Raw genomic sequence first — 18,453 nt, 5'->3', positions numbered from 1 at the left:
GCATATAACACTAGCTTTCGATATTCGTTTTCTGTTCTATTTATTTTGTTTTCTTTTTATTTATTGTATATAATTGTGTGTCCTCTTTTGTTGTTTTTTGCTGTTTTGATTGCTTCCATTGTCCTCATTTGTAAGTTTATTTGGATAAAAATCATCTACTAAATGATTAAATGTAAATGTAAAATATTAAATAATAATATATAAAAATAAAAATAACTCAACAGGATGCTCCAAGACACAAGAAGACATTACCAGACATTTATTGTTTCACTTCAAAATACATTTATAGTGTAACAAATGACATAAATACATAAAAACTTAAATGAAAGAAAAAAAGCTCAATTTAAATGAATTAATAATAATAATTTTATAATAATAAATAAATAAATAATTAATAAATGAATAAAAAGTTATGCCTATTCAATTAATAAATCAAACACGTAACACATTTCATGTAATATACGTATATATTTTTCAAATTAAAAGTGATTCAAATGTAGATAATAAATTGACTGAAATGAAATCTTGTTTACGATATAAAATCTTTAAATGAATATATTATCTCAGTGTGTGACGCTGACGCAGTGTGTGTTGTTTGTGTTGCGTTCATATGTTCGGAACGCTTCCTCGCGCTCCTAGTTTCCGGTCGGAAAAACGGAATGTGACGCTCTTTCATCAGCAGAACATCAACATGGCAGCGGTTATTCTCTCACCGAGACCCTGCGATAGCAATCCCGCGACTCCTGGGACGCAGTCTGTCAAGGTTTGTGGGTGTTTAGGGTTACATCTTGTCGCACAGACAACACTTATACTATTGTAGTCTGTAAGGCATACATCTGTGCAGTAACTGCGTCTATAACAGCGCGAATGTGAGCAACGGTCGTCTTTGTTTATTTACTATTAGCCTGCTAGCCGATGGAGCTAAAGATATAGTTGAACAGACGATGCTCTGAGAAATGATGCTTTTAAAATAAATATATTGTGTCTTCCTAGCTGTTTTTGGACAATAATTGATAGTTTTCAAGGCTTCATATTATGATTTGATGGGCTTCAGACCTAGGTAGCCCTTCTAAACATAATATCACTCAATCCAGATTGAAAAATCCTTGACAGAATCATATTTCTGACCCTTCAAACAGGATGACATTGAGGAGAACTCCAGTGATGGCAGTCAAGCCCCCAAGAGACGCAGGATGGGCTCCGGGGACAGCTCCAGGAGCTGCGACACATCCAGCCACGAGCTACAGCAGGGGTGAGAGATCACACACACACACACACACACACACTGATCTATATATGACTCTATTATAGATCAACACACACTTGCTGATCTGTGTGACTCAGATCAGTGCACACACTTACTCTTGCACATGCTGATCTCTACATTCCTTTAAAAGCAAGACACCTAGGTGAATAGGGTAAATATTATATAAAATTTATTTGGTTCAAAATTAACTTTATTTTATTTTTTGAAACAATTGCTTATTTAAAATAAGTGATTTTAATTTTTTTCCTCATAGATCATAGAAAGTGGCTGCTTTAACGGGCTGCATTCAAGCACAGATCTATTTCGATATCAGATCTTGTGTCCTGCTCTGAAAACATAAAAGACTTTGTGTACATCAATTTTAATATAAAAGTATCTGAAAATGCAAATGCATTTAATGGCATCCGCAATTGCGCTTCAGGACAACAAACACAAAGTGCACGTGAAAGTCTGCCAGTGCGCGAGCTTCGTGCATCTACTAGTACTGCATTCCAAACGGCAGAAATGTAAGCATATCTAAAGTAAAACACGGCGGGTGGAAGCACAGATTGTCAAGAAATGTGCACGTGTCTCACAGCGCAAATTCTGTGCAATGAAGCCCGCCGCATCTGGAAAAATAAACAAGCTCAGAATCGTTGAATAGAGAATTGCGATTCATCAGAGAATATATTTTTTCTCCTTCTCCTAGTAAATATCAACATACTACACCAAAATAATTGATTATATGCAAATGATGTATTATGCATACATGCATGTATATATATATTTTTTTAAATTACGTTTATATATTAATGTATTTATATATAATCTACATTTTATTCATATAAATCTATACATGTAAATACTTTCACAGTATATGCTGTATGTGTCTGTATTTATGTATACATAATAAATATACACAGCACGCACACATATACATTATGTAAACAAAAACATGTATTTTGTGTAACATATTCATTTTATATTATTTATTTTACCATTGTTTTTCACTGATGTAGCTTCCAGTATTTCTATGAATCCACAGGTGTCGTCTGTTGATGGCTTTATTGGCTGTCCGAAACTGTTTTATCCTCTTTTACTCTGACACATTGATACTTTGACCGTGTATAGAGCCGTTCTCTTTCATTACAGACTTACATACTTTCCTGCTGAGAATCTGACGGAATACAAGTGGCCTCCGGACGACACGGGGGAGTATTACATGTTACAAGAACAAGTGAGCGAGTATTTGGGAGTCACGTCATTCAAGCGCAAATATCCAGGTGTGAACAATCACTGTCTGCAGAGGAAACTGAATCGAGTTTTCATGTTATCGGTCAAATAGTGGTTATAAATTACACATTCAGTTACTATTGAATTTTTCTCCATACCAGATTTGGAAAGAAGAGACCTGTCTCACAAAGAAAAACTTTATCTGAGAGAGCAAAATGTCATTACAGAAACACAGTGCACTTTGGGTAAGAATTCAGGTTTTCTCATTTCTGTTTCTTTTATATCTTGAATGTATACATTTTCTTTATTCTTACTCTGAAAGTATGCAATGGAGTTGTCTGTATACAAACTGAAACGTGGTTTAATGCATATTTTGCTCCATCTGTCACTGCTGTAGTAGTTGTGATGAGAAGTTTAATGCAAGGATTCCTCTCTTCTGGGCAGGTCTGACTGCTCTGCGCAGTGATGAAGTCATTGATCTGATGATCAAGGAGTATCCAGGCAAACATGCAGAGTACTCTGTCATACTCCAGGAGCGAGAGCGCCAGCGGATCACTAAAGAATACTCTGTGAGCACTCTGAGTGCGGTGAGTAACACACACTCTTTTATTTATTATAGAATGTACATATTCATCTTTCATATTTAGAACTAAAACTTTTATTCCGCAAAGATGCATTCTGTTGATCAAAAATGCTTTTTACAATGGTTTTCACGCGTTTTAGTTTGCATAAAATATTAAGCAGCGCAGTTGTTTTCAAAATCACTAATAATAATAATAATAATAAATGCTTTGTGAGGAGCAAATCAGTATATTAGAGTGATTTCTGAAGAATCATGTGCATGAGTGATTTCTTCTGCCTTATTACTGCACTGGTCACAGTACTTTACATACATTTATTTGCACTACTCATATTTTGCACAGGAAGCACATTGTTAAAGCTATTACACTATAAACTGTCTAAAGTTGTTACTGTACAAAGCACAGTAAACAATTTCTATAAAAATATCATTGCACTACTGTTATTTTGCATAGAATACATTGTTTAACAATACTTTTGCACACTCATCCAACTGTATTTATTACCACTGTTCTCACGTTGCTGCTATTCACAGTGTGTATATAATCCTACATTGCTCTGTTCATAATGTACATACAATCCCTACATTTGCATTGATATTTATATTCTGTATATACTCTGCTCAATAATGTATATAGCAACTCCACTGTACATTCTGTATACCATAGCTTCTCTTACTCTGCACTTATATGTATATAAAACACTATTTTCTTGCACTTCTGGTTAGATGCTAACTGCATTTCATTAGTTCTGTACTTGTACTCTGCATAATGACAATAAAGTTGAATCTAATCTAATCTAAATAGTGATAAACACTGGCTAAAAGTCTGTGAGTGTTAATGGACTGACTGTTTTCTTTTTAGCAAATGCAGCAACAGAATCCCCAAAAGGTTGAAGCCAGTAAAGTGCCCGAGTACATAAAGAAAGCAGCGAAAAAAGCTGCTGAATTCAACAGTAATTTCAACCGAGAGCGGATGGAGGAGAGGAGGGCTTATTTCGACCTCCAAACACATGTAAGATATGATCCTCTTCATTAATCTAATAACCTGATTGATTGAAAATGCATATAAAACTGCTTCACCACCCAGAAAACCCAGGGACGTTCCTACCAATAGCCTGGAAACACCTTTGCAGTGACTCTGAAAGCACTATATCTCACGTTGGCATGATTTTAAAAACATGCTTTTTTTTCTATTTCTCATTGCTTGTTTGCATTTTCTCTTTTACCTGAAGATTATTCAAGTACCTCAAGGAAGATACAAAGTCCTCCCTCCAGAAAGAACCAAGACCGGTCCGTACCCAGTTGCCCTCATTTCTGGCCAGTTCCAGGAGTTCTACAAAAGGTGAGTTTTGTAATAAATGATTTAATTACAGCGAAATCCTCCCGAGCTTCTGATTTACTGTAGCCACCAATCTGCTTGAACTGGTTCAGTGCTCTGACTGGGCTTCTCTCGCCCATCCACATCTGTAGGTACTCTCCAAATGAGCTCCGCTACTTGCCCTTGAACACGGCTCTCTACGAGCCTCCACTGGACCCGGAGCTGCCTGCCCTGGACAGTGATGGGGATTCAGACGATGGGGAGGATGGTAAAGAAGACGGCAAAAAAAATAAAGCTTCCTCGGTAAGCTGATTTCATAAGAGTACCTGCTGCTAATAGATCATCACAGTTGCTTTCATATTTGTGTACAACTGTTAAGATTTTTCTGCAATCTGCCATGTTTCCTTATGTTTCCCAAAGCAGTGTTTGCAATCCCTTCTGCTTTCTGGATCATTTCCAAAAATCCAAAGTGATATTTAAAGAGAACAAAAATGTAGGTTGGGACAAGTATTATTAGTGTGAGCTAAAACTATGGGTAACACTTTATTTTAGGGACAAAGTCTCACTATTAACTAGTTTCTTATTAGCATGCATATTTATAGCGTATTAGCTGTTTATTAGTACTTCTATTAAGCACAAATTAAATGCTTTATTCTGCATGACTGTATTTTAGATCCCATAACTAAACTTTACTAGCTATTAATAATAAGTTGCAAATTAGGACGTAACGTAAACACATTTAAACATAAAGTATAAACTGCTAAAATACATGCGCTGTATAAACAATTGCAGGTACAAACTAATAACAAGGTGTTATTATAAATGAACACTTATGATTAAACCGGTGCAACTAGCTGTAACTGTTCTGCGATCTGATAGACAATTTCCTTTTTTTTTGTGTGTGTAATTCAGAGTAAAATGAGTGCCTCCTGTTTCATTTGAAATGCTAAATTATTGCTAAATTTGATGCTAGGTGCTTTTTAAAGAAAAGGTTGCTAGGGTAGTCTGAAAAGTTGCTAAATCTAGCAACAAAATTGCTAAGTTGGCGCACCGCGCTAAACCCGGCAGCGCAAATACTTGCTGTTAAACGCCAAAATAAAAGCTTGCTGATTTCAAGTGTGAAAATGATGAAAATTCATATAAAAAAAGTGAATATTAGCATTTTAAGTTTACTATAAAATAATTGTATTTTTATTTAATACTAGTCTAAATATTATTGTATCACATTTTATTATTTAGTTACTATTTTATAAAAAAAAAAAAAAAAAAAAAATAACGGCAATAATATTTTTTGCACTATTATTTAGGGCTGTCAAATGATCAATTGCAATAAATCGCATCCAAAATAAAAGTTTTAGTTTACATAATATATGTGTGTGTGTGCTGTTTATATTTATTATGTATATATAAATACACAGACATATAGTATATATTTTTAAATATTTACATGTATATGTTAATATTAATAAAATGTATATTGCATATATATATATATATATATATATATTACATTTTATTTATTTATTATATATTTTTTTTTAAATATATACATGCATGTGTGTGTATTTATGTATACATAATAAATATACACAATACACACTCATATATTATGTAAACAAAATAAAACTTTTATTTTAGATGCGATCATTCATTTAACAGCCCCACTATTATTTATATATATTTAATGGCTCACACTATGTTCACTGTGAGGACCTCTCCAGGTGCTCTTGTGAGAACCAGGCTGAAAAACGTCTTCACCCCTGATTATAATTAACATTACAACTCGCAGATAATAGGAAGTGTATAAAATGAATGTTTTTATTTCATGTTTACTCTCAGGACAGTTCATCAGGAAACACTTCGGATGAAGACAGCGGAGTTCAATCCAAAGTCAAGAGCAAAGACGGCCCTCCTCGCACCATCCAACACAAATCGCTCCCTGGGTACAAGGTAGAAGAAAAAAGCCCCTGATCTTTTTTAAAATAACCCAACACCTCTCTTCTCCCCTTTTCGCCACTCCTCTTTTCCAGCACTTTCAGCAGAGAAGTCCTCTTTCTTCTGACTTGATCAGTACTTTATCCAAACATTCACGCACTCACACACACACACACACACGCACACTGCCCCTGGTGGTCATAGATCAGGACTGCACGTGTCAATGGAACTGATTTTCCGTTTGAAGAATGGCACCCATTTTTTCAGTGCCAGGAAACCCAGTGACAGTTCCTGTGTTCTGCACAGACCTTTGGAGCAATAACGTTTTTGTGTGTTACTGCCGTTAGTTTTGCTGTGTGATGCGCTTGTGAAGGTAAATACCCTTATAAAATGAACAGTATTTCATATAGCTTAAAATTCCTCTATTTATCTCTCTTCCTGCCTGCTTGCCTGTCGGTTAAACTGAAGGGCATGTGAGCAGTTTCATTTGGCTGCTAAACACTAAAAGAAAAGTGTTAATAATCCATAGATATGGAACAATTGAAGAAATATTAAGGGTGCACTCAGTAATGTTTCCCTGGTTTACAGATGTATAGTCATAAGAAAAAAGAATGGAATAGGACTTTTGGGAGAATGGCTGATGCAGACTCTTGCAACCCAACCAAGTTAATAATAGCAATAAACGAAGCACCAAGCACTCCTAACTCCTAACATATATTTGTGCATATCATTATATTTATTTGTGCGTTGGTTTATCTTTTGTGACACTTTTTATATTTATTTGTGAATTATATGCAATTTATTTAAAAATGCAAAACAATTCTGACCCCATTAAAACATCATGAAAGGACTGTACAAAGTTATGTCTTCATAACTATTTAGACTATTGTAAAATATTATTAAAGCTGCGGTAGGTAACTTTTGACGCTCTAGCGGTTTATAAACAGAACTGCTTGCGTCTTGCGGAAGAACATCGTAGCCGGAACTACTTCTCTCTGTTTATGTCTATGAAGAATCACAAAGGTACTGGGTTACTCCGCCGCGGTACCCCCGAAGCAATCTAAAATAGTCCGAATATAAACACTTATTATAGGTGCACCTTAGTGATTCAGGACAAGCCCAAAACACGGTTTGGAAAATGGATTCATTGTGTACTCGCTTATTATATACATTTTTCTACATTTTGAACACAAAAGATGTTACGGACCGCAGCTCTGATTGGTTATTTTTTACCGGGAGCGATGTATTTTCTGCAAATGGCAATAGGACACTGGGAGGAGCCAGAGGAGCTTGATTTTTTTCACAGATTATCTGTCTCATATTCTACTGTCAGGACATAATGACAGGTTTAACAAATATGTAAAAAAATATATTTTTACAAAAGTTACCTACTGCAGCTTTAATGTGCGCTTACTCTTAAAGGGGTAGTTCACCCAAAGTTTTTCGAAAAAAAATTAATATAATTTAATATAGTTTAACTGTGTCTTTAACGGTTAAAGTAAACTTACTGAGTGCACTTTTAAAGTTTTATTTATCCTTTATTTGTCATACTAGTGATGCATTACTCTCTTTCAGGCATGAAATGGTTATCAAACTATTGTTTGGTTTCACATTGTCAAACTGAATTTATCAGTGGTTTCTACACTGACTCTATGGGCACCTTAAATATGCTTGATATCTGTGTTTCCTTTGATTTACTCTGATTAAATTGTGTAAGTTGCTTTTTTTATTGTTACAATGCTTGCTGGATCAACAAAAGGTTTACCTTTAAACATGACAAATTATCCACAATACAAAACAAGACAGTAATTTGGCAGTGTTATAATGCAAGAAATTATTTAGCAACGTGCTTGCATTTTACTTAAATTATGCTTTGTGCAGTAGTTACATTTTGTTTTGACAGTTTTAATATTTTTGATTGAAAATTTCTCTTTTTTTTTTTTTTTTCTTGTGGAAGACATGTTTGCATGATTTGTTGGACTGTTTAAAGCAATGTTAAAATACTCCCCAGCTATTCTAGGCTTATTTTAGCCCCGTCTCCGTTATTGGTTTCCCCTGTAGTTCTGTTATCTCTGGAAGTGTTGGCGGTGGAAACTGTCCCACTCTATTTTCTGATTAGCACGCTACTATTCTATATACCCCAAATGTAATTAGCCAGTTTTGTTGCGAGATGAGAACGATACGGCACTCATATGAAACTGTATAAGGTCACTTGACAACAGTGTAGCGTTCAGCCTTCTGGACATTTGAAAACACTTCCTAGTTCCCCTTGAAACCGAACGAGGAACGCTAATCTAATCTGAATGTGGTGTTTCAGTCATAAATCAGTGCAGCACATGTGAAAGACGGTAGGTACAGCTTCTGTTATTTGCTGATTTCCATCCCTCTTTTATGCAATCCCTCGAGTCTTGTTAAGAGTGTTTGTGGTTGAACAACATTAAATGTGCTTTTTGTTTTGTTTTTTTGGAGATGTAATCCACTTATTTCAGCTGGTGTTTTGGGTTTTGTCCATCTGTTAACATAACCGTGAGCTTCACTAACATCTGAGCGTGTCTCCTGTAGTCTGGCCTGTCTCTTGACATTATTAGTTTGGTTTTCCACAATGTTGTCACTGCTCTTTTCAGTTGAATGGTTTTTATGGTAGGGCCTTTGACATGTCAGTATTTAGAGGAACCTTTTGAATAAAGAGGTTTTAAAGACATTAGACTGTAGAGAGATTTCTTAATGTCTGTGAGCACTGAATGAAAGTGAAACACAATCTTGTGTGATATTTTGGTGTTCTGACTTTATGCACTTATGTTACTCTTTAAAATTGGCGTGTGCTATGTATGTATGTATGTATGTATGTAATAGTACTTTAATGTGTTTTGTCATTTCTTTTAGCCAAAGTACGTGAATTTTCAACAATGCATTATGTTCTGTCTTGCTAAATGTTGTGTTTTATTGAAATGCTCTTCAAGATTTTTCATTCAAATGGTCCCTTTGTATTTCAGTCTTGATATAAATACTGTAATTTATATGCATTACTGTTCAAAAGTTTGGGGTCAGTAAGATTTTTTTCAAAAATGTCACCAAAGCGTCATTTATTCAATAAAATAAATACATAAATGAAAAGATTTTAATATTTTCAAGTATAATTACGATTTAAATTAAGTTTTCTGTTTAATAGCCTTCACTCAAGTCTTCAGTGTCATGAGTAAAAAAAAATTATTGTCAATATTGAAAAAAGTGAATATTTTTCACGATTCTGATGAATAGTAATATACATTTATAATATAATGGAAATATGTTTGAACTTTCTGTCACTTTTCATCAGTTTAATGTATTCTTTCTCCATTAAATGATTTCTTTCTTTAAAAAAAGTCTTTCTGACCCCACACTTTTGAACGGTAGTGTGTTTTATACTGATATATGTGAAACAGATTTATTTAATTTTTGTCTTTGTTGCTTATGTATTTATACATTTATATGCATCAACTATTCTTGAAATTTAAATATTAGGCTATTTTAATACCTTCTAAGATCCTACACCCAGGTTACTCTAGTATTTTCACTCATTTCATCTTAAAAATCGTAGTGGTTTTGATTCAAGCAGACTATCAGATGGTGTGTATGACCTTGGTTGCCTGGCGTTTATAGCGTTACTCTGCCCTTGCAGCCTAAGGTCATTCCCAATGCTATATGTGGCATATGTCAGAAGGGTAAGGAGGCCAACAGGAAAGGCAAACCAGAGGCTCTCATCCACTGCTCCCAGTGCCAGAACAGCGGTAAGTCCAAACTCACTCTTCCTAATGCAAAGTTGTTTAGTTCGCCGTTTAGCCTGCTAGTGCTTATTCCCTCAAACATTTCTCTTCAGTGTAGTAGACGGTCGGTCAGCGCTCCAAAACTGTTCACTGGAGGCTGTTATGATGTCTCTTTTGTGTCAGAAATACAGTTTTTTTATAACATTGCGAGTCAAGTGGAAATTATGAGCGGCTTGGGTTTGTACACAGGTCACCCGTCCTGCTTGGACATGAGTGTGGAGCTGGTGTCCCAGATCAAGATGTACCCCTGGCAGTGCATGGAGTGCAAGACGTGCACCGTGTGCGAGCAGCCGCACCATGAGGAGGAGATGATGTTCTGTGACAAGTGTGACCGAGGTTTCCACACCTTCTGTGTGGGCATGGACTCCATTCCTCTGGGTGAGGCTCCCACTTACATTCTTTATCAGAAATGTATACTATATATGAATGGATAAATACAATATTGAGCTAATGGTATCACGGTGGAGGTGGACAAAGTACACAACTCTGTTACTTGAGTGAAAGTGCAGATGCTGCTGGTCAAATATTTCTCCATTACAAGTGAAAGTTGTAAAGACAGATTTGTACTTGAGATGTACTCGCTTGTAAAAGTACTTAAAGGGATAGTTCACCCAAAAATGAAAATTCTCTCATTAGTTACTCACCCTCATGATATTTTTGATGAATTCCAATCTCTATAGACAGCAAGGATCCTTACACGATCAAGGCTCCGAAACATAGCAAGGAGATGGTTAAAATAATCCATGTGACATCAGTGGTTCAACCGTAATTTTACGACGCTTCGAGAATACTTTTTGTGCACAAAGAAATCAAAAATAATGACTTAATTGAACAATTTGTCTCCACCGTGTTAGCTATAGTGCCATTTTGGAGAGTACTGCATCATATGTAAACAACATATGCAAGTATGTACGCAGATATGTTGTTTACACTTTGATCTGAATGTAAACCACGTATCCACGTACATGCTTTTCTGTTTCATTTCATCTTGCATGTAATGCTTGATAAGGAAGCGTTTGGGAGCTCAGCGCTGCTTTACAGTCATTACCGGAGAAACCGCTATTTCTCCCGCTCTTAAAGCGCCTCCTGCTGGCAGAAAATAAATTTGCATATATATACATGTATATATGGGGGCAGGGGAGTGCTACCACAAATAGAGTGTAAAGCTGTGGGAAACTCTAGTGTTTTGTTAGAAGATGCACAACAGCTCTTCTGTGGCTTTACAGGCAGTGTTGGGAGTAACGCATTACAAGTAATGTGAATTACGTAATTAGATAACTTTTTTCAAGTAACTAGTTAGGTAACGCATCACTTTTTATTTACAATGAAATATCGGAGTTACTTTTTCAAATAAGTAACGCCAGTTACTTTGTTTTCCCATTTATTGAATGACAAGTCTCCTGTATGTCCCATATTGGGAGAAATCAGAAGTACAGAGACGTTGTGTGCGCTGCATGAATATGATGTATGTCTAGACTTAATGTGAATGTGCATTAATTCATCCCACTTGAAAAAAAGAAAGAAAGAAAAACTGGTTTAGTATTCTTCCAAATTAATTAAAACCATGAAATGATTGTTAAACAACACAAATGTATCTAATCCCATTTTATTAACTGTCTTTGCTGCTGACCTTTGATGATCCAGCATCAGAAATGAGCAAAAATTACTTTAGATAAACTAACAATTGTGATTCATTGTTGTTGTTTTTATTGCTGAAGTGTTCTTCTCCTGTGTTCTACTGTACAGAAGTTCATTTACTTTACTTTTTTAGCTTGAAGTTTGTTTATTACACTTTTTGTTGTTAAAGGGCTTTTATATTTGCTAAAAATATAACTTCTTATAAATAAAAACAATCAAGCCCTGCTCATATTTAAAAGGAAATGCAAAGTAACGTAATGGATTACTTTCCATAGAAAGTAACCAGGTAATGTAATTAGTTATTTTTTTATGGAATAACGCAATATTGAAATGCATTACTTTTAAAAGTAACTTTCCCCAAAACTGTTTATATGTAATATTTTCATTTGCACAATTTTGCTAAATGAGATGATATTGTGTCTAATATACATTACAATATTAATTTATTATTGAATTGTTGTAAATATATACATCACATTTGTAACTTGTCAGTGTTAAAAATTCTGCTAAATTACTTCACATAACCCTTCAAGAATGATTACTGATAGACTGTCTGAAAAAAATCTACCTGACTTTCAAAGCTGCTACGGTAAAGACTTTCTACTTTGAGGACCTTGATAGACATTTAGGTGGAGTGAAAAGTAAGAAATTTGTCTTTCAAATTTCTAAAGTAAAGTACAGATACTTAAAGTAGTTTTGGTTTACATAACATATGTATGTGTATTGTGTATATTTATTATGTATATACAGTATAAATACACACACGTGTATATATTTCTGGATTGTTTTATATATATATATATATATATATATATATATATATATATATATATATATATATATATATATATAATATAAATTATATGAATATAAATAGACATCAAAATATATCAAAATATTTGGGTGCGATTAATCCCAATTAATCGTTTGACAGCACTATTAATAAAGTTTACTAGTGAAAGTATTCCTACCCTTTTATTTATTTATTTTTCACGGTTTGTCATGTTGCAGCCTTATGTTAAACTGCTTTAAATAGTTTTTTTTCACATCAATTTACACTCCATGCACCATAATGGCAAAGCACAAAACAGGTTTGTTACAACTCTGCAAATAAGTACAGTACAGACCAAAAGTTTGGACACACCTTCTTATTCTAAGAGTTTTCTTTATTTTCGTGACTATGACAATTGTAGATCCACACTGAAGGCATCAAAACTATGAATTAACACATGTGGAATTATATACATAACAAAAATTGTGAAACAACTGAAAATATGTCATATTGTAGGTTCTTCTTTTGCTTTGATTACTGCTTTGCACACTCTTGGCATTCTCTTGATGAGATTCAAGAGGTAGTCACCTGAAATGGTCTTCAACAGTCTTGAAGGAGTTCCCCGAGAGATGCTTAGCACTTGTTGGTCCTTTTGCCTTCTGTCTGCGTTCCAGCTCACCCCTAAACCATCTGGATTGGGTTCAGGTCTGGTGACTGTGGAGGCCAGGTCATCTGGCGCAGCACCCCATCACTCTCCTTCTTGGTCAAATAGCCCTTGATGCCTTCAGTGTGACTCTACAATTTACATAGTCATGAAAATAAAGAAAACTCTTTGAATGAGAAGGTGTGTCCAGACTTTTGGTCTGTACATTGCATAAGTATTCATACCCATAACTCAGTACTTAGCTGAAGCACCTTTACAGCCTCAAGTCTTTTTGGGTATGATGTGACAAGCTGTGCACATTTGCATTTGGCAATGAACTGCCATTCTTCTCCACACGTCTTCACCTCTCAAGCTCTGTCAGGTTGAATGGGGGCAGACGCACATTTTCAGGTTTCTCCAGAAATGTTTGATCTGGTTCAATCCCAGGCTGTGGCTGGGCCACTTACGGACATTCACGGAGTTGTCTATAAACCACTCTTGCTGTGTGTTTAGGTTCATTGTCCTGTTAGAAGGTGAACCTTCTGCCCAGTCTGAGCTTCTGAATGATCTGGACTAAGTTTTCCTTAAGGCCATCTCATTTTGGTGCTTTGAGCATTTCTTCTACTCTGAGTCCCTTGCAAAACAGACCCACAGCATGAAGCTGCTCCCAGCACACTTAACTTTGGGGATGGTACTAAATTGACCATCATGTTCTGGGTCACCAGTGTTACCAAGCCCCTTCTCCATCAATTGCTCAGTTTGGCCAGGACGCCAGCTCTAGGAAGTGACCTAGTTGTTTGAATCTTGTTTGAAACTTGAAACGTCCATTTAAAGACTATGGAGGCTACATGATTCTGTGAACCTTCAATGCAGCAGAATATTTTTTCTTCTGAACTCTTCTCCAGATGTGTGGCTTGATGCAAACCTGTTTCTAAGCTCTACAGGCAGTTCAGTTTGCCTCCACTCGAAGTGGAGTGCTCCTGAGCAAAATTTCACCTGTCCCAGACAAGTGTATGAATAATTATGCAATGCAATCATTTCAGTTTTTTTCCTCTAATACATTTGCAAAGATGTTACAAACCTTGTAACATCTTATTTTGTGCGGTGTCATTATGGAGTGTAGATTGATGTGGGGGGGGGGGGGGGGGATTTAAAGCAGTTTAACATATACAGTGACAAAATTTGAAAGTAGTTTTAATTTAATCAAACCTTTTCTGAATTATTTTATTTTATTATAATAGACTTAAAAAATATATCGTTTTATATTTTTTGTGAGTGAGTGTGAGGGTAAGTTGAAAATAAATGTGTTCCATCAAAGGGATATTTTTGTCCCAGTCCCAAAAACCCGTATTCCATATTATTCTGTGTTTATTTATTTACGTTTTCCTTCTTTCCTCTTACTCACAGGTTGCTGGGTCTGTGATTTATGCAGCAAAGTGCTATCTACACCCCAGAAGAAAGGGACAACAAAAACACCCAAAAAAACTAAGTAAGATCCAAAAAGTGGACCAATTTGACAACACTTGGGTATTAATTTCTTTTCTATTATTTGAAATCCATTTGAGTTTTGTATGTTGCATTAAATGTCAGGTTGTTGTTGTTTTTTTTTTTTTTTTACAATTTTTCCACTTAAGATAAGGGTTTTTGTATTGGTTCATTGTTTAAAATAAATTTGAAAACCGACTCTGTGTGTGTGTCTTACTGATCTACTTGTATTAGACATTGCCCACTCTTAATAGTTATTTCTGTTAGTCTTAATCCATACCTGAAATGTCCCGCTGCAGTAATTATGTTTTTAATGGAGCGACAGGAGGCGTGTTTTAACTACACCATAACAGCACAAGTCATCCGTCTCCACTCTCTCTGTCTAGTGAATGGGGCTGTATGTTTAGTGTTGTATTGTGTTGTGTAGCAGATGCCACGTGGAGGTCAATAGTGAAGCCGCAGCTAACAGGTGTGTGTGTGTGTGCTTGTGTGTGTGAGACGGCTGCTCTGACACCTGATAGGTGTGTATGAGCCACAAAGGACACGCCAGCCTGCTTCCTATAAAAGAGACACTTGTGACAGCCCCGTTACAAAGGATGCAGCTTTCCATTGAGCAGTCGGGGTCTGTGTTGAGCGAGCCGCAGGTGATGTCTGGCTGTTCGGTGTTGTGTAACTTGATCAGAACAGCATCGGGTAACTTTCAAAGCTCTCTTTTGGAAAGAAAATGAGAGGTCAGCCTTGAAGTAAAAAAGTAGATGCATGCAACCGGGGAAAGTGTATGCCGTCTGTGGCTGCCCTGATCTGTTATAATACATTTTACAGCATGTCATATTAAATTTAAACTCAATGTCCTTGTATATTATTGTGTTTCTTATTTTATGTCTTATGAGTGTCATAAAGATTAAACCTTTGAATGAGTGTGTGCAGATATCTAATGACACACAGTGTTACTCTTTTTATCATCTATCTATTGATCTACACAAACATACAATTTGCATTTTACATGTTTTTAAAAGTCTTTCATGCTCCCAAATGCTGCATTTATTTGTTAAATAATAATAATAATAATAAAAGTTAAATATTTGTAAATTATTGTAAGATGTAATTTATTCCTATGAATGCAAAGCTACATTTTCAGCATCATTAATCCAGTCTTCAGTGTCACATGATCCTTCAGAAATGATTCTGATATGCAGACAATAATATATAAATATACAAATATTGATATATAGAATATTTTCTCTGATGCAATAGTATTGAGACCTTATACAGTCTATGATTGAGACGTAGGTGGTGGAGTTTAAAGTTTATTATTTTTGGCGAATCTGCGGTGGAGATTCAGACAGTCCGAGTAAAGTAAGAAATGCGTTCAAAATATTTGAACTGTTTTAATGTTTGCCTGCAAGATATTTGACATAACATTCACGTGGGAGAGGAAACGGATGGATGCCGCCTTTACTGCCAATCGCAGTGAGGTAATAGACCTTTAAATCAGTTTATAAATAACGTTTCTGTTGTGGTGTGAGAGAGAGGTGCTCCTCACGAGGGCGCAGTTACTCTCTTTACATCTCAACATCACTAATAGAGCAGAAGCGCTGGGTCATCTGAGGAAATATTAAACTCGCAGTTTTTAAAGACATATTAATGGTTTTATTCACTTTTTTTGTCCTAATATTATAATTAGGTGAAAGCAGATTAATTTTACTATGCTACTTTAGTTTTAGCAGAAGTCGCTGTGTTAACCTTTTTGTCTGACATCTAACATAACCAAACTTTCAATTACTAACAATTCTTTCGTTTTTTTTTTCTTTTCTTACTGTTTTCTTCAGTGAAGCTTTAAATAAATCATGGTTCCTTGGTAATATTGCTTTAACTGTTTTATATATGCTTTTTTAACTTTTTTATAACTGCTTTATATCTTTAAAGTCAATTGTGTTTAGTAAAATATCTTTATGAAAAACAAAGTGACGTAACAGCAGCTGCACAAGCAGTCATTACATGTTGTGTGTGTGTGTGTGTGTGTGTGTGTGTGTGCGCGCGCGCGCGCGCGCGTGTGTGTGTCTTTTTTTAATCTAAAAATCACCTTAAAAAAAAAAGTTTGTGTCACAATATAATGATGTGATGCTGTGAATAATCAAGTGATGTATTACTGAAAATCAGTTATAGCCTTTTATATATAAACACCTTGAATTGCACCACAAACTTATTCATGTTAAAGAGTCACAGAGTTCAGATGAGCTGCATGAGAGGAGCAACCCTTTACACGAATCACAAACACAGCTCTTTAACCCTCCACACAAAGTCCCAATGTGCAGTCGGTGGGTTTAAAAGCAATTATGGCTTTAGGATTAGCCAAATTATGTAAAACTATCAGTCAAACCATAATATCCTGCGGTCAAATATAATTTAAAATGCTAAGACTTCAAAAGCAGAACAAATACCCAAATGCATTAGTGATTTATTGTCATAGCTCATGCTATAACCTATATTTTGCATAGCTGCTGCAAGTTATTAACGTATATGATTACAAATATTGGAAATGTTTGCTAAGGCCCATATGTTGAGATATGAATAAACCAGGAGAAGAACTGCTGAATAAATACTTACCTTTGTTTTCTTTGCGCACAAAAAGTATTCTCGTAGTTTGGTAACATTGCGTTTTTGAACCACTGATGTCAGATGGACAGTGTCTGACGTTTCTGGGTCTTGAACGTAGTTGCATTGCTGTCTTTGGGAGGGTCTCGGATTTCTTCAAAAATATCTTAATTTGTGTTCTGAACATTAACAAAGGTCTTACAGGTTTGGATCAACATGAAGCTGAGTAATTAATGACAGAATTTTGTATTTTTGGGTGAACCATCCCTTTAAAATGTACTCACCCTCTTGTACTGCTGTCAGACCTGTGTCCAAACAAAGGAGTAGTGCTTGTATCGCCATATAAAAATCAATATTTAAACAGCTTAACCACATTACAAGGTTTAAATGAACTGTCTTTAAACAACTCCTTGCATACTGAGTGGACAGCTGGCTAACAAATAACAAACTCCCAAACTTTCACTTGGTTTCTGCTTCTTTGGCGCTAAAACGACTCTTACCACAAGACAGCAGTTAATCAACGGAGGAACTCAGTCGCTGGGGCACCTGCCTCACACCTGTTGCCCCGTCACAATAGAAATGCTCAGTCTCTTTGTTTTTGGGTCGTTGACGCTGAGGTCAGTTTGTGCTAACACCCAAAAGAACAAGCTAGTTATGTCCAGCTGTTGATGGGAGTGAATAAAGGCTGTTTATTAGTTCTGTATGTATTTGGACTCTTAACAATAATGCAGAGCAAACTCATAGCGAGCGATATTGGTTGGTGAGGAGTGATGCTGTTGCTTTGGGCCAAAACAAGGACTTGAGATGTTAAACCTTAACTGGAGATGGCTGGTACAGATGCTTCTTCTAAAAGGATGGCCAATAGGGTGCAACCGTAACTCCATTCATCTTCTTCATAGAAAAACATATTCTATTCATATTATTTTAACTGAATAATCATGTTTGTGAACTACCACATTACCCATGAAGCTTTACAGAAAATCCGACCAATCAGTGGTCAAACCGCATTATTACATCATTACCAGAAGAGCTCTTTAGCTCCGCCCACTCTCATGAAGCACCACGGATGTAATCGAGTCTCACAAAGCTGTGAAAATACTTCAATATTAGAGTGCGGTTTACCTTGTAACTGATTGGTTTGGTTTGGCTTAAAAACACTTTATTGAAGAAGAAAAATCTCTATGGGGAAAATTAATGGGGAAAAA

The 18,453-nt window shown here is 35.6% G+C and overlaps 1 protein-coding gene across 1 annotated transcript; it reads left to right on the top strand.

Annotated features, from left to right (window-relative positions):
- The first annotated feature begins 628 nt into the window (after positions 1-628).
- phf10 (PHD finger protein 10) lies at positions 629-14,851 on the top strand. Its single transcript, XM_026224543.1, has 12 exons — positions 629-763; positions 1,140-1,252; positions 2,399-2,529; positions 2,641-2,724; positions 2,924-3,066; positions 3,922-4,071; positions 4,292-4,401; positions 4,530-4,680; positions 6,217-6,327; positions 9,971-10,079; positions 10,305-10,493; positions 14,576-14,851. The coding sequence occupies exons 1-12, from the start codon at positions 692-694 to the stop codon at positions 14,659-14,661; spliced, it is 1,449 nt and encodes a 482-aa protein (XP_026080328.1). The 5' UTR covers positions 629-691; the 3' UTR covers positions 14,662-14,851.
- Positions 14,852-18,453: the final 3,602 nt, after the last annotated feature.

Source organism: Carassius auratus, chromosome 38 (genome assembly GCF_003368295.1).
Source record: "Carassius auratus strain Wakin chromosome 38, ASM336829v1, whole genome shotgun sequence".
In the NCBI taxonomy this organism is placed as follows: Eukaryota; Metazoa; Chordata; class Actinopteri; order Cypriniformes; family Cyprinidae; genus Carassius; species Carassius auratus.
Note: the sequence above shows the minus strand (reverse complement) of the source record. Positions and strands in the feature narration are given on the sequence as shown.

Excerpts from the sequence above, each read along its gene's own strand:
- phf10 (XM_026224543.1), top strand. The coding sequence starts at position 692 with ATGGCAGCGGTTATTCTCTCACCGAGACCCTGCGATAGCAATCCCGCG. Across the intron at positions 2,725-2,923 it reads AGAAACACAGTGCACTTTGG|GTCTGACTGCTCTGCGCAGT; the intron begins GTAAGAATTCAG and ends TCTTCTGGGCAG. Across the intron at positions 4,072-4,291 it reads ATTTCGACCTCCAAACACAT|ATTATTCAAGTACCTCAAGG; the intron begins GTAAGATATGAT and ends TTTTACCTGAAG.